Here is a 13,429-nt window from a genome sequence, read left to right as displayed (position 1 = left end):
ACCCTATCTCTAAGGCTAAGCCCGGCCACCCTACGGAGGAAACTCATTTCGGCCGCTTGTATCCGCAATCTCGTTCTTTCGGTCATTATCCAAAGCTCATGACCATAGGTGAGGATTGGGACGTAGATCAACCGGTAAATCGAGAGCCTGGCTTTCTGGCTCAGCTCCCTCTTCACCACGACAGATCGGCTCAGCGTCCACATCACTGCAGACGCCGAACCAATCCGCCTGTCGATCTCCCGATCCCTCCTACCCTCACTCGTGAACAAGACCCCGAGATACTTAAACTCCTCCGCTTGAGGTAGGACCTCTCTCCCGACCCGGAGTTGGCAAGCCACCCTTTTCCGGTCGAGAACCATGGTCTCAGATTTGGAGGTGCTGATCCTCATCCCAGCTGCTTCACACTTGGCCGCGAACCTACCCAGCAAGAGCTGAAGGTCAGAGCTGGATGAAGCTAGGAGGACTACATCATCCGCAAAAAGCAGAGACGAGATTCTCCTGCCACCAAACTTGACACACTCCACACCACGGCTACGCCCAGAAATTTTGTCCATAAAGGTAATGAACAGAACTGGTGACACAGGGCAGCCCTGGTGGAGTCCAACCCTCACCGGGAACAGGTCCGACTTACTACCGGCTATGCGGACCAAACTCACGCTCCTCTGGTAAAGGGATTGAATGGCCCTTAACAGAAAGTCACCCACCCCATACTCCTGGAGCGTCCCCCACAGGGTGCCCCTGGGGATACGGTCATAAGCCTTGTCCAAAGCCACAAATTACATGTGGATTGGTTGGGCAAACTCCCATGCCCCCTCCATCACCCTTGCAAGGGTATAGAGCTGGTCCACAGTTCCACGGCCAGGACGAAAACCACATTGCTCCTCCTCAATCTGAGGTTCAACTATCGATCGAACTATCGATGGTACCATATACCATTTTTCAGAACTATTCAATATTATACTAGTGTGCAGAGATGTTCACTAGTCATGTTTTCCAAATAAAGTGTATCCAGTTTTTGAGGGTCAAGTCAAATTTCAAGTAGGTCACATTCAGTTTCAGATGTTTTTCAGCCAAGTCCAAGTCAAATCTCAAGTCTTTGTGGATCAAATTGAGTCTTTGAGCATCAAATTAGGTTTTAAGTCTCTGAAAGCCGAAATCAGTGTCAAATATTTGAGGGCCAAACCCAAGTCAAGTCTGGTGTTGTTTAAGGTCAAGTTCAGTCTCAAGTCACATTTTTAAATTTTCATGAACACCTTGTTCAGTCTGAATCAAATCTAATTTTACTGGTAGAGTACTTTCCATGAAATAATCAGCACAAAATGCTTTACAAATAAAACAAGACAAAGATTAATTCTTTGGGGGGCAAGTTTAGTCTCACATAGGGCTGGGCAATAAATCAAAAATGTATCGTTATAGAAATTTCTGACTCCTTTCGAGATAATTTTTCCCATGTCAATAAATATTATTATCAAAAAGGAAAATATGTGTTCATGTCCCTTTAAGAAGCTGTACCACCTTGAGACACGTAAAAATGGTACTCAATGTAATACGTGTGACAGCACCATCTAGTGGACAACTGTTGTTTCTCTGCATACCTGTAGTTATCGTTATCGAGGTGAAATCCTCAATATATCGTGATATTGATTTTAGGCCATATTGCCCAGCCCTAGTCTCACAGCATATCTTAAGTTGTTTTAAGTGAAGTTTTTGAGGGCAAAATTGAGTTTAAAGTCTTAAACGTCTAAGTCAAGAACAAGGTCTACTTGAAGTAGTTTGAAGTCTTTGAAAGCCAAACTGAGGATCTAATATTAGGCCAGAGCCAAGTCAGGACTCAAGTCATTGAGGGCTTTGTTTATGCTAAAATCTGTGAGGGCCAACTTCAGTTTTATGTCAAATCTTTGAGGGCCAGGTCCTATCGAAGCTTTAATTCTTTGGACCAAGTTCAGTTTCAAGTCATATCTCAAGCCTTTGGGGCGACGGTGGCACAGGAAGCACAGGAGTTAAGTGCTCGCCTCGCAATCGGAAGGTCGCAGGTTCGAGACCCGCTCAGTCTGTCGCTGTCGTTGTGTCCTTGGGCAAGACACTTAACCCACATTGCCTTCTGGTGGTGGTCGGAGGGACCGGTGGCGCCTGTGCTCGGCAGCCTCGCCTCCGTCAGTGCGCCCCAGGGCAGCTGTGGCTACATCGTAGCTCATCCCCACCAGTGTGTGAATGTGTGTGTGAATGGGTGAATGACTGATTGTGTTGTAAAGCGCCTTGGGGGGTTCCAGGACTCTAGAAGGCGCTATATCAAATACAGGCCATTTACCATTTACCAAGCCTTTGTAAAGTTAGTCTCAAGTCAAATTTCAAGTATTTGATGAAGGCCACTGTCAGCCAAGTTCAGTCCAAAGTCACATTTCAAGTCTTTGAGGGCCAAGTTGACTCCTAAATCTTTGATAAACAACTTTAGTTTCAAGTCAATTCTTTGAGGGCAAAGTTGGGTTTAAGCCTTAGAAGGTCAAGTCAAAGTCATGTCCTAAATTCCTTAGGGCCAAATTAATTTGAAAGGCCAAGTCGTGTCTCAAGTCTTTGAGGGCCAGGTTGAGTCTTAAACTCAAGTCCCTTATCTCTGCTAAAGCATCTTCTACTGAATTTATTTCAAACAGAATCAATAATAATGATTAATGTGCAACTCGTGGACCAAAATGCAAAAACATGACAAATCATTTTAAGGTAATTTCTGAAGACAGGCTTGGATTGTGGTGGTTTCCTAACAGAAAATTACACTAAATTGAGATATTGAGTAGAATTAATTTCACCTTTGAGTTGTCTTGTTGTAGCAGATCAGTGTTTAATCTATTATTATGTAAAGCTGGAAACATTGTTAACCCTTTTCTATCCCTGCCACATTTCTTATGCAGATGCCAAGGCCTGTCCTTCCAACGACTTCCAGTGCCGTGATGGAAAGTGCGTGGCACCAATCTTTGTTTGTGATGGGGATCATGACTGTGAGGATGGCAGCGATGAGGAGAAATGCTCAGCTCGCACTTGTGGCCAGCAAGAGTTCCGCTGCAACAACTCCGAATGCATCTCTGCTCTGTGGAGCTGCGATGGCGACCCGGACTGCAAGGACAAGTCAGACGAGTCCATGGAGCGCTGCAGTCGTAGGACAGAGCCCCAGAAACCTCACTGCCCAGTCGGAGAGTTCCAGTGCGACAGCGGCGAGTGCGTGCACATGAACTGGAAGTGTGACGGCGACGCTGATTGCAAAGACAAATCGGATGAAGCAAACTGTCGTAAGTCATCTGTGCATACATTGTGCTTCTGGTGAGCAGATTGATTAATGTGTGTGGTGTGTGCAACGATGAAAGGATTCCGAAGCATTCGCTATAATTACTATCAAACAAATCTCTCACAGACTACATTTATTCTGCTAACAACAATTGCTTGTGCTGTCACGAGATGATGCGGCATCACCGCGGTCCCCTGGACAGGATGTGCTGTTCAAACACTGAAAAAACCCATTAAATAATCACACCACTGAAGTTGTTCTTTATAGAGTCAAACTCATTTCAACTGTTTGGCAACGGAAGAATCGCAAATGTGTTCAGCTCTTTTGGAATGATCCAGCTGGAATAGAACAGTTAATGTGTGAAATGTATCAGCTCTGTGCACAGCTGCTGTCAGAAGGATAGATCCATTGTTGTGTTCTGTTGATATAATTGGTTAATGTTAGCATGCAGCTCTGAATGAATAAGATTTATGCATCTCAGCAGGAATGTGTGCTGTGTTGAGGAGCAGTTGGTTTATGTGAGGCTTTCCTCCACCAAACGTATGTACATGAAAGACTCACCTACTACTCCCTCTGAACAAAGATTATGTGACAAATGTTCCTCCAAATGACTGAAGGAAGATCACTGCTAACCTTATCGCTATGATCCTTTAGTATGTTGCTATGCAACCATGTGGTCTTCACAAGCAGAGCAACAATCTTTGAGTGCATGTTTGACCGTATGTGTTTTCTGAGTGTGTGCGTGTGTGTGCACGAGTGGGAGATGAGGGTCCTTCATCAAGCAAAGCCCCCATCTGGTCTCCTCTTCACACTCCCACACACCACTCGCGACGATCACAGCAGCTTCGCATGTAAGACATGATACAAGCACAGCTACAAAGTGATGAATGCTCCCTCAAAACTCAGACAGATGCACAAATACAGGGAGATGCACTGCATGGAGGAAATGTCTGCTCTTACATTTAGTGTGCTCATGCTTTTCCTGCACTTTTACATGCAGAAGCTGTAATCAGGGCACTAGAGTGATACTGGAAGAATTTCTAATGCTTTGGAACTTCAGCTATCAACAACGTCGTCTTCCTCCGCTTATCCGGGTCCGGGTCGCGGGGGCAGCATCCCAACTAGGGAGCTCCAGACCGTCCTCTACCCGGCCTTCTCCACCAGCTCCTCCGGCAGGACCCCAAGGCGTTCCCGGACCAGATTGGAGATGTAACCTCTCCAACGTGTCCTGGGTCGACCCGGGGGCCTCCTGCCGGTAGGACATGCCCCAAACACCTCCCCAGGGAGGCATCTAGGAGGCATCCTGACCAGATGCCCAAACCACCTCAACTGACTCCTTTCGATCCGGAGGAGCAGCGGTTCTACTCCGAGTCCCTCCCGAATGTTCGAGCTCCTCGCCCTATCTCTAAGGCTGAGCCCGGCCACCCTACGGAGGAAACTCATTTCGGCCGCTTGTATCCTCGATCTCGTTCTTTCGGTCATTACCCAAAGCTCATGACCATAGGTGAGGATTGGGACGTAGACCGACCGGTAAATCGAGAGCCTGGCTTTCTGGCTCAGCTCCCTCTTCACCGCGACAGATCAGCTCAGCGTCCGCATCACTGCAGACGCCGAACCAATCCGCCTGTCGATCTCCCGATCCCTCCTACCCTCACTCGTGAACAAGACCCCAAGATACTTAAACTCCTCCACTTGAGGTAGGACCTCTCTCCCGGCCCGGAGTTGGCAAGCCACCCTTTTCCGGTCGTGAACCATGGTCTCAGATTTGGAGGTGCTGATCCTCATCCCAGCCGCTTCACACTCGTTGCGAACCTACCCAGCAAGAGCTGAAGGTCAGAGCTGGATGAAGCTAGGAGGACCACATCATCCGCAAAAAGCAGAGACGAGATTCTCCTGCCACCAAACTCAACACACTCCACACCACGGCTGCGCCTAGAAATTCTGTCTATAAAGGTAATGAACAGAACCGTTGACAAAGGGCAGCCCTGGCGGAGTCCAACCCTCGCCGGGAACAGGTCAGACTTACTACCGGCTATGCGGACCAAACTCACGCTCCTCTGGTAAAGGGACTGAATGGCCCTTAACAGAAAGCCACCCACCCCATACTCCTGGAGCGTCCCCCACAGGGTGTCCCTGGGGACACGGTCATAAGCCTTCTCCAAAGCCACAAATTACATGTGGATTGGTTGGGCAAACTCCCATGCCCCCTCCATCACCCTTGCAAGGGTATAGAGCTGGTCCACAGTTCCACGGCCAGGATGAAAACCACATTGCTCCTCCTCAATCTGAGATTAAACTATCGATCGGACCCTCCTCTCCAGTACCTTGGAGTAGACCTTTCCAGGGAGGCTGAGTAGTGTGATCCCCCTATATCCGCCTTCCCCCACATTAAGACAAACAGATATGGCTGACATATAAGAACTGTTCTATATTTTGTCAGTCCAATGTTGGTTTTATGCAGTTTCACATTCTTTACAAAACAAAGATAATATGGTGTTTTATTAACAAATTACAATTACCGTATAAAGAAAACATTTAGGTGTTAACAAACAAGAATTTATTAACAAAACTGCTGATGTCTTTCCAAAACGTATGTGAGAAAGCCGAGTAGATATGCAGTAATGTGACGTCATCGGCACCCGAGCAGATCCTGTATAGACACAGACTTAATAGGACTTTGCCTTTAATATTAACACATTTTTTATAAATACTCCTAAACAAGTGACATTTTTTGGCAAATAAGCAAAGGAAATTACATAAATACAAAAAGAAAGAAACACATGAATACTGGTAATGAACGTAAAGGACAACTTAGATAGTTTCTCCTTTATTCCTATTTTAATGCCTCGAAATCAAATGACTCGGACTGGGAGCAAAACAAATGTGGTTGGAAACCCCCTATTTAGATAAAATGTCTAATTCAGATAAATAAAATGGGTTCAGGAATTTTAGTAGTTTCCTTATTTCAGTTAAACTGTCTGCATAACCTTTACTCCATGTTTCTCAGTTTCAGCGAGGCATGAATTCATTTTATATGAATTTGAGTCTGTGTGCAGGCTCATTACCGGGAGAATAAAGGAGGCTGGTTGGGGGTCTTTGTAAAACAAGATGTAATGGTTTTAGGTTTCTGTGTGATGTAAATGAGGCCGTGCAGCACAGCTTAGGGAGGTGCCGCGTTTCCGTGTAAAAGGGAGATCGCTGCTTATATGCTGTTTATTCCCTTCTCCTCCTCTATCCTGTCATTCCTGCAGACTCAAGTCTTCGTCTTTATCTAACGTCTCATTTAAACATCGGCCTCAACAATCACTTTTTATTTCACAGACATCTTGAGACAAGTGACTGTGAGAAGGGTAACAAGAGGTTAATAAAAAAGAAAAATGGTCACAAGTTTTTTTTTCTGCCAACACTCATACAGATGGCAATCTGTAATCATTACAATTCATCTTCAGGGATTAGCATAATTAGCTGAGCTCAGGGTTTAATGATTTGGATGGAATAATTTGCACATTTTGTGAAGGAGCAGGATTAAATCTGTCACTCCATTCTTGTTGCAGTTTTTCTTTCACGGTCTTGTTTTCAGGCTTCAACTTCCTGTTGTTTGATTCCACGTGTCTCTGTATTTGTCCACTCACCTCCACGCTTTCGCACTTTTGGATTTTCCACTCTATTTCCAGCTGCAGTGATTGTGCACCGCCGATTTTTACACGTTCTCCGGTTATTGATCGTGTCTGCCTCCATGCTTCAGCAGAGCAAGCCCAAAACACAAAGCATGAATTATTAAATAGCCAGTTAAAAAGATGAATGAGAGAAATAAACCAGTCCTCCGCTGTTAGAGCACAAACAAATGTCTTCATGCAGCACACACACACACACACATTCCCAGTAGATCACTAGATGGGCGTTTTACTTAAGCACGGTGTGGACAGCTGCCCTCTTTTCATTTCAATTCGTGAAGATGTCTGTGTGCAGGTACTAGTTTTGAGCTGGTTGATTATTCTGGGATTAAAAAGCAGTTTAGTGAAGGTTTGAAAGAAACCAAATATACAGAAATGCATGTAATTAAGGAGGAAACTCCTGGTCTCATCGTGTACAAGAAAAGTATTTGCAACATAAAATCCACAGCTCTGTTGATCCTTATACATGTCTGCATTGTGTCCCTCAGCCCTGCTCACGTGTCGACCGGATGAATTCCAGTGTGGCGATGGCTCCTGTATTCACGGCACCAGACAGTGTAATAAAGTTCACGACTGCCCAGACTACAGCGATGAGGCGGGCTGCGTCAACAGTAAGCATCACCTTATTTGTATTCTGTTGCATTAATTCATTTTCTGAAGTTTATGTTTTCCCACTTGTTAGATAAGACTTTAGTTACATAATTAATTTTCTATTTACTACTACAACTTTTATTTCATTTCAAAAAATCATAGAAGTACTGAGATCTTAGATCAGCCTTACTGTCAGTCTTCCTAAAGTTACTACAGGACCTTTTTGTTGCCCTGCACATGATTCACAGATAGTATTATTACTGGGGATGTTCGATATCAGCGTTTTTAGCTATATTCAACATACTGATGTAGTCTTACCCCTACTTCAAACTGGAAGCATCAGCGGAGCAGAACAGTAGCAGAACGGTTTACTCACAACTTTTGCTGCACACCGGGAGAAGCTCCGCGGTGCTCCTCGCTGGACTCGCGAGATCACAAAGTCCCTCGAGATTTGAAAGGTCACAGTTTGTTTATGCCATCCACCAATAAACTAAAAAGAAGGAAAATCACATTTGATGTGATATATGATGTTGCTCTTGGCCACTGCCAGGATTCAAAAAGACTGCTGCACTTGAATGATGCTGGTACTAACTAAACTGTTAGGTTACACATTGACATAATCTACATAGATGAGAAATTGCATTGCAGCAATTGTCTTTTACTGTATATGTTTGAAACTCCTGGTTTCAAAACCGTATATGATTTCCTGTCTAGCCCTATATTAACTGCAGAAACTGTCATGTCAAGCAGGTCACAGCAAAAATAGAACCCATTTTTGCTCAAAAATAAATAATCAATGATGAACAAGAGTCTGCTTCTAGACCTGCAGAAAGAGAAAAACAAACAAAAAAAGAAGGGGACACACAACATTACAACAAGAGCAAGCTATCACTGTGTCAACCTGATGAGGAAATATCAAATCAACATTGTTGTACTGAACAATCACACGATAATAACTCAGAGTGCATTTAGTGCCAACCACAGCCTTACGACATGTGTTGAAAATGCCCAAGTGCATACTTATGAGAGCACCATGTGAGCACCTGTGTGTGTACACGCGCTTGTTTATGTAAGGTCTCTCTATAGAAGCGTCCAATGGAGAGTGTGAGGGGCCACATATCTGCCCCCCAAAGATGTGTAGGAGATGGAGGGAGCTCCAAGCCCCAGAGATCCAGGAGCTGCCCCAGAGCACAGGGACCCCAGGGAGACTGTAACCAGAAAAGCCCCAGCCCCCTCTCGAGAGGCGCAGAGGATTGCCCTGGAGGGCCACAACCAGCAGCCGGCTGAGTCCCGGGAAATATCAGCGGCAAGCCCACAGGCCCGCCCGCAGCCTCCCAGCCCCTAGAAGGCCGAGCCCGGAACCCAGCGACCCGGGACCCAGGGGTGTTCAGCCCCGCCGGGGACCCAGCAGAGCCCACGGTCTCCGATCCCACCAGACAGCCACCGGGATCGATCAGGCAGACTCCAAAAATCTTAAACCCCCTGACCCAGGAGCCGCAAACACTCAGGCAGACCAAGGCACCACACTCCACACCAGGTGTGGCAGGGGGAGGGGAGGCGAAGATGTGTAGTAGTACAAGAAGTCCCAGGAGAGGGGAGAAGTCCAAGACCCCACCTGACATATACAGCCATACACAGACACCATCACACACTCCCTCCCTCATGCTCACACATACAACCTAAGACTTACAAAAATGAATGCTAGACACCCACTCATGCTCCCCATACACACCATATTCACTCTGGTCCCGGTACTGCTGCACATGGGGTACAACCATCACCGTTTCCCAGAATTCACCCCTTTCAGCTGGGGTGATGATGACCAGGCACCCTCTGCTGAGCAAAGCATCCCACCACCCCAGACCCCAACATGACCGCCAGCTCCCCCTCCTAGCCTCCAGCCACGGGAAGCCAAGAGACAATAGAGGTGTGCTAAGACCCTAGTCTCCCTCTGCCACCTCCAATACAGTGTTAGTGCGTGTTGATGAGGTGTATTCCATGGCTGTGGTGAGCGGGCAGTGCAGGCATCATCTGGCCTACACCAGCTGATGCAACCACACAACCTCACTTCCCCCCACAGCCCTCTGTGTCTAAGTGCACTTTAAAATTTGGAAGTGGGCACCGGCTCTCAGGATGAGGCTGAAAGATCCCCTTGCCAAATGCTGTTGAGTGTGCTCACTCCCAAGGCCCTAAGTGTGTGTTTGTGTCGAATGTCGTTGGTGGAAGTGTTAAATGTGCAAATAAAATTGGGGGGCAGACTGCCACAGGAATGCGGAAATGGGATCCATACCCACACCCCTGACTTGCCCACCCCCCAAAATCCTATGTGCATGATTGTGTGATGATGTGAAGGAGCAGGAGGAGAACAATGGATGGGGAGGAATAGCTGGTTGGCCTAGGCCCTCCAGGGAGCCAGCTCCCCCACTGGCCCCAATAGGCACTTCCATTGCCAAAATGCCCCCCAGGGCATGGACACCCCAGCCCATCTTGCCAGGGCCCAAAGCAGCAGCATCGCAGAGCCCCACGGAGTCCAAGGGCACCAACCCAGCCCCACCCCAGCAGAATATTTAATCCCATCCCTGCATTTACACAACTTCCAGAATATGTAAAACTTTAGACATCCATGTAAGGATGGGTCCTCCCCCTCCTGGACATCCCCCTCCTCCGTGATGGGACAGAGTTATTATTTCAGAGTCAAGGTCCACCTCAGGCCCTTGAGCCTGGGCCATGCACTGCCGCTTGTTCTTGCCTTCTTCCTGGCAGCTTACGAGTCAGGACCCCATCCCCAAGTCCCCGCCCAGATCCCCACACGGGGCCCGCCGCCCCCACACCCGAGCCCCCAAGCCACCACCCTAACCTACTCAGAGGCGATGCAGTCACCATGCAGCAACCCATGGTCGCCGCCAAGACTCCCCAAGGGGCCCCACTCACAACCGCCAGTAGTCCACCCCCCGAGGCAACCCATGCACCTCTAGACAGGGGCAGCAGACACCCCCCAGGGAAACCACCTCCAGGGAATGTCTGGATTCTCCAAACTCAGACCCTCCGCCCCATCACCCACATCATCCCGCAGGACAATATCAATGACCTCATATCATCGCTATGTGATGGAAACAATCAAAGGAGCCCAGAGAGATTGACTTGAAGTGGAAGCAGAGGCTATATCAAGTGTAATATGATCTAACAAAAGATTTCTATATTGGTTAATGCAGAGAGTATCTCTATTTTTCCAAATCATGAGGATAGTTTTCTTAGCGATGCAAATGGCAGTCAGAACCACGTGAACCAAAGGGGTTTCAATCGGGACATCGTCCAGGTTTCCCAGTCAACAAAGAGAGGGGGAAGTTGGGATATGACATTTCAGACACTTTTTTTTATTACCTTTTCCAAACATCTTCAGAATTTAATGATTTGTGTTTATTGTTCTTATTAAGTCTGATCATATAAGACTGTAGGTTAGAAGTGGTTTTGTCCTCTTTGTCATAAACTAGCACATTTTACTAAAGCTATACGGTCAAAAAAACATGTCTTGTACTTCAGCTGCACAGTTTTTTCTGTCTAGCTGTTTTGTTTGCTGCCAGTTTTTTAGCTCAATAAAAACATATTTCTCCCTCTCATTCACCAGGTGTTTTCTTTTTGAAACAAACAAATTATATTCAATAAGAGCCTACAGGCTTCAGTCTGACAGTTCAAACACAAACACACACAGCGACTCACACCCAGAACACTGGTAAATGCACGACTCTTGTTCCTCTTGTGCAGATTTCTATTCTCTCAGAACATTTTAGACACCTTACTGAAACACTTTATGTAAATCCTCTGTTGCTATTTTTAGATCAGCTTTTGTCTTTATTTTGTCTGCTGTTTGTTTTGTTTATAGAGCTTTCATTCTTCGTGAAATCAAATTCTGGGATTTTAAAGTTGACAACACACTGGAAAAAAAATTTCTTTCAGAATTTAGGTAAATTGAACAAGATTTAGTTACCACTATTACATTAAAAAGAAAATATAGATGTTGATCATAATTGATTATTAATACACTAAAACTAAAAGCAGAGGTAGAAATAAAAATATTTGGTTTATTTATTTTCCCATGACTCATTTCACTTTGTATCTTATTTTATTTTTTGTTTTTTGATTTTATGGTCTCGCCATATATATATATATATAGAGAGAGAGAGAGAGAGAGAGAGAGAGAGAGAGAGAGAGAGAGAGAGAGAGAGAGAGAGAGAGAGAGAGAGAGAGAGAGAGAGAGAGAGAGAGAGAGAGAGAGAGAGAGAGAGAGAGAGAGAGAGAGAGAGAGAGAGAGAGAGAGAGAGAGAGAGAGAGAGAGAGAGAGAGAGAGAGAGAGAGAGAGAGAGAGAGAGAGAGAGAGAGAGAGAGAGAGAGAGAGAGAGAGAGAGAGAGAGAGAGAGAGAGAGAGAGAGAGAGAGAGAGAGAGAGAGAGAGACTTGAAGTGGAAGCAGAGGCTGTATCAAGTGTAATATGATCTAACAAAAGATTTCTATATTGGTTAATGCAGAGAGTATCTCTATTTTTCCAAATCATGAGGATAGTTTTACATATATATAGGATAAGGAGGATATATATATATATATATATATATATATATATATATATATATATATATATATATATATATATATAGTATTTTTGATGCAATCTTAAATTTATATGACTTTTTATGGTTTTTACCTTTCATTCTTTTGTTAAGCACTTTGGTCACCTTCCAGAGTTGGGAAAGAACTTGACTGACTGATAAACTTGATATAAAATAGTACTTTTGACTCTAATTATCTGAACTTTGGATTTGTTTTGCTGCTCCTAGCGATACTTCTTTATGGATTTTGACAATAACTTTTTTACGCTAATAAACAAAATAAAATTTACACAACAAATGCACTACAAGTTTTAAAGATGAAGTAGTGTAAAATTGTTGGACTGATTTTATATTTTCTGTCAAACACAGTTACAAAATGTGACGGACCAAAAAGGTTCCGCTGTAAGAACGGGGAGTGTATCGACAGCAGCAAAGTGTGTGACAGCGTTAAAGACTGCAAGGACTGGTCTGATGAGCCAATGAAGGAGTGTGGTAAGTTTTTTTTTCTATCGTTCACGCAGAAATACACTTGCTTACCTTGCTTACCTGTGTGGGTGGCCATTCCTCCTGGAAAGCAGTGCGCCCCCACAGGCCCCCCTAGGAAGACCACCCCTGCAACTTGCTTAAAAAAATCACATTTGTGCTCACACAAACTATACATTCATCTGCTTTAATGATGATGTTTCAAGAAAGCAAAAGTGCCTTTCTTTAATCGAGGCATAAATGTTAAAGCCAAGAAATACACCTATTTTAATCCAATTTTAATAAATTACTTATTTAATATGTCACACTTTAAATATATGCATGTCAATTAGGGTGACCATTTTCATTTGTGTTTCTCAGATTTGAGGTAAGTGTGTTTGATGCATAGGCCTTTTGTTTTCAAAGGGAATGTATTATGCAAAACTCACCTTTGGCATTCTCTTTTGCCACCATGTATGTCTACTGCCTCTATAAGCACTCCAAACATGAAAATAAAACATCATAACGTTTTCTGTCAGTGTCTGCTTTAAAGAATTATACGCCTAAAATGAGCTGTTTATAAACTACCCCATTTGTGATGTCACTAACGGGGACTTTCAAAAAGAACATCCTCTCACATGCAAGGGAGAGCTGCTGGAGGAGCGGCGACTCTAGTTTTCTGTGTTTTCCTAAAGTGACACAGCCCTGAAACGGCTCATTCTGGCAGGTACTGAAAATGTCAAGAATAAAACTGGTGAAATGGCTTCATGTGAGCGGGATTACCTGTCAAATAGCATCATAAACATGTTTTGTATCGACCATGAAACC

The 13,429-nt window shown here is 44.9% G+C and overlaps 1 protein-coding gene across 4 annotated transcripts in view; it reads left to right on the top strand.

Annotated features, from left to right (window-relative positions):
• lrp8 (low density lipoprotein receptor-related protein 8, apolipoprotein e receptor) overlaps positions 1-13,429 on the top strand; it is a 231,239-nt gene that overhangs the window by 160,834 nt on the left and 56,976 nt on the right. For all 4 annotated transcript variants that reach the window (XM_070554275.1, XM_070554274.1, XM_070554273.1 and 1 more), the window contains exons 5-7: positions 2,904-3,278; positions 7,437-7,559; positions 12,509-12,631. In XM_070554275.1, coding sequence (XP_070410376.1) covers positions 2,904-3,278; positions 7,437-7,559; positions 12,509-12,631 — 621 coding nt within the window. The remainder of the gene's footprint in view (positions 1-2,903; positions 3,279-7,436; positions 7,560-12,508; positions 12,632-13,429) is intronic.

The sequence above is a fragment of the Nothobranchius furzeri genome, chromosome 8 (genome assembly GCF_043380555.1).
Source record: "Nothobranchius furzeri strain GRZ-AD chromosome 8, NfurGRZ-RIMD1, whole genome shotgun sequence".
Lineage (NCBI taxonomy): Eukaryota > Metazoa > Chordata > Actinopteri > Cyprinodontiformes > Nothobranchiidae > Nothobranchius > Nothobranchius furzeri.
The sequence above is the reverse complement of the archived record's forward strand: the minus strand, read 5'-3'. Positions and strand labels throughout refer to the sequence as shown.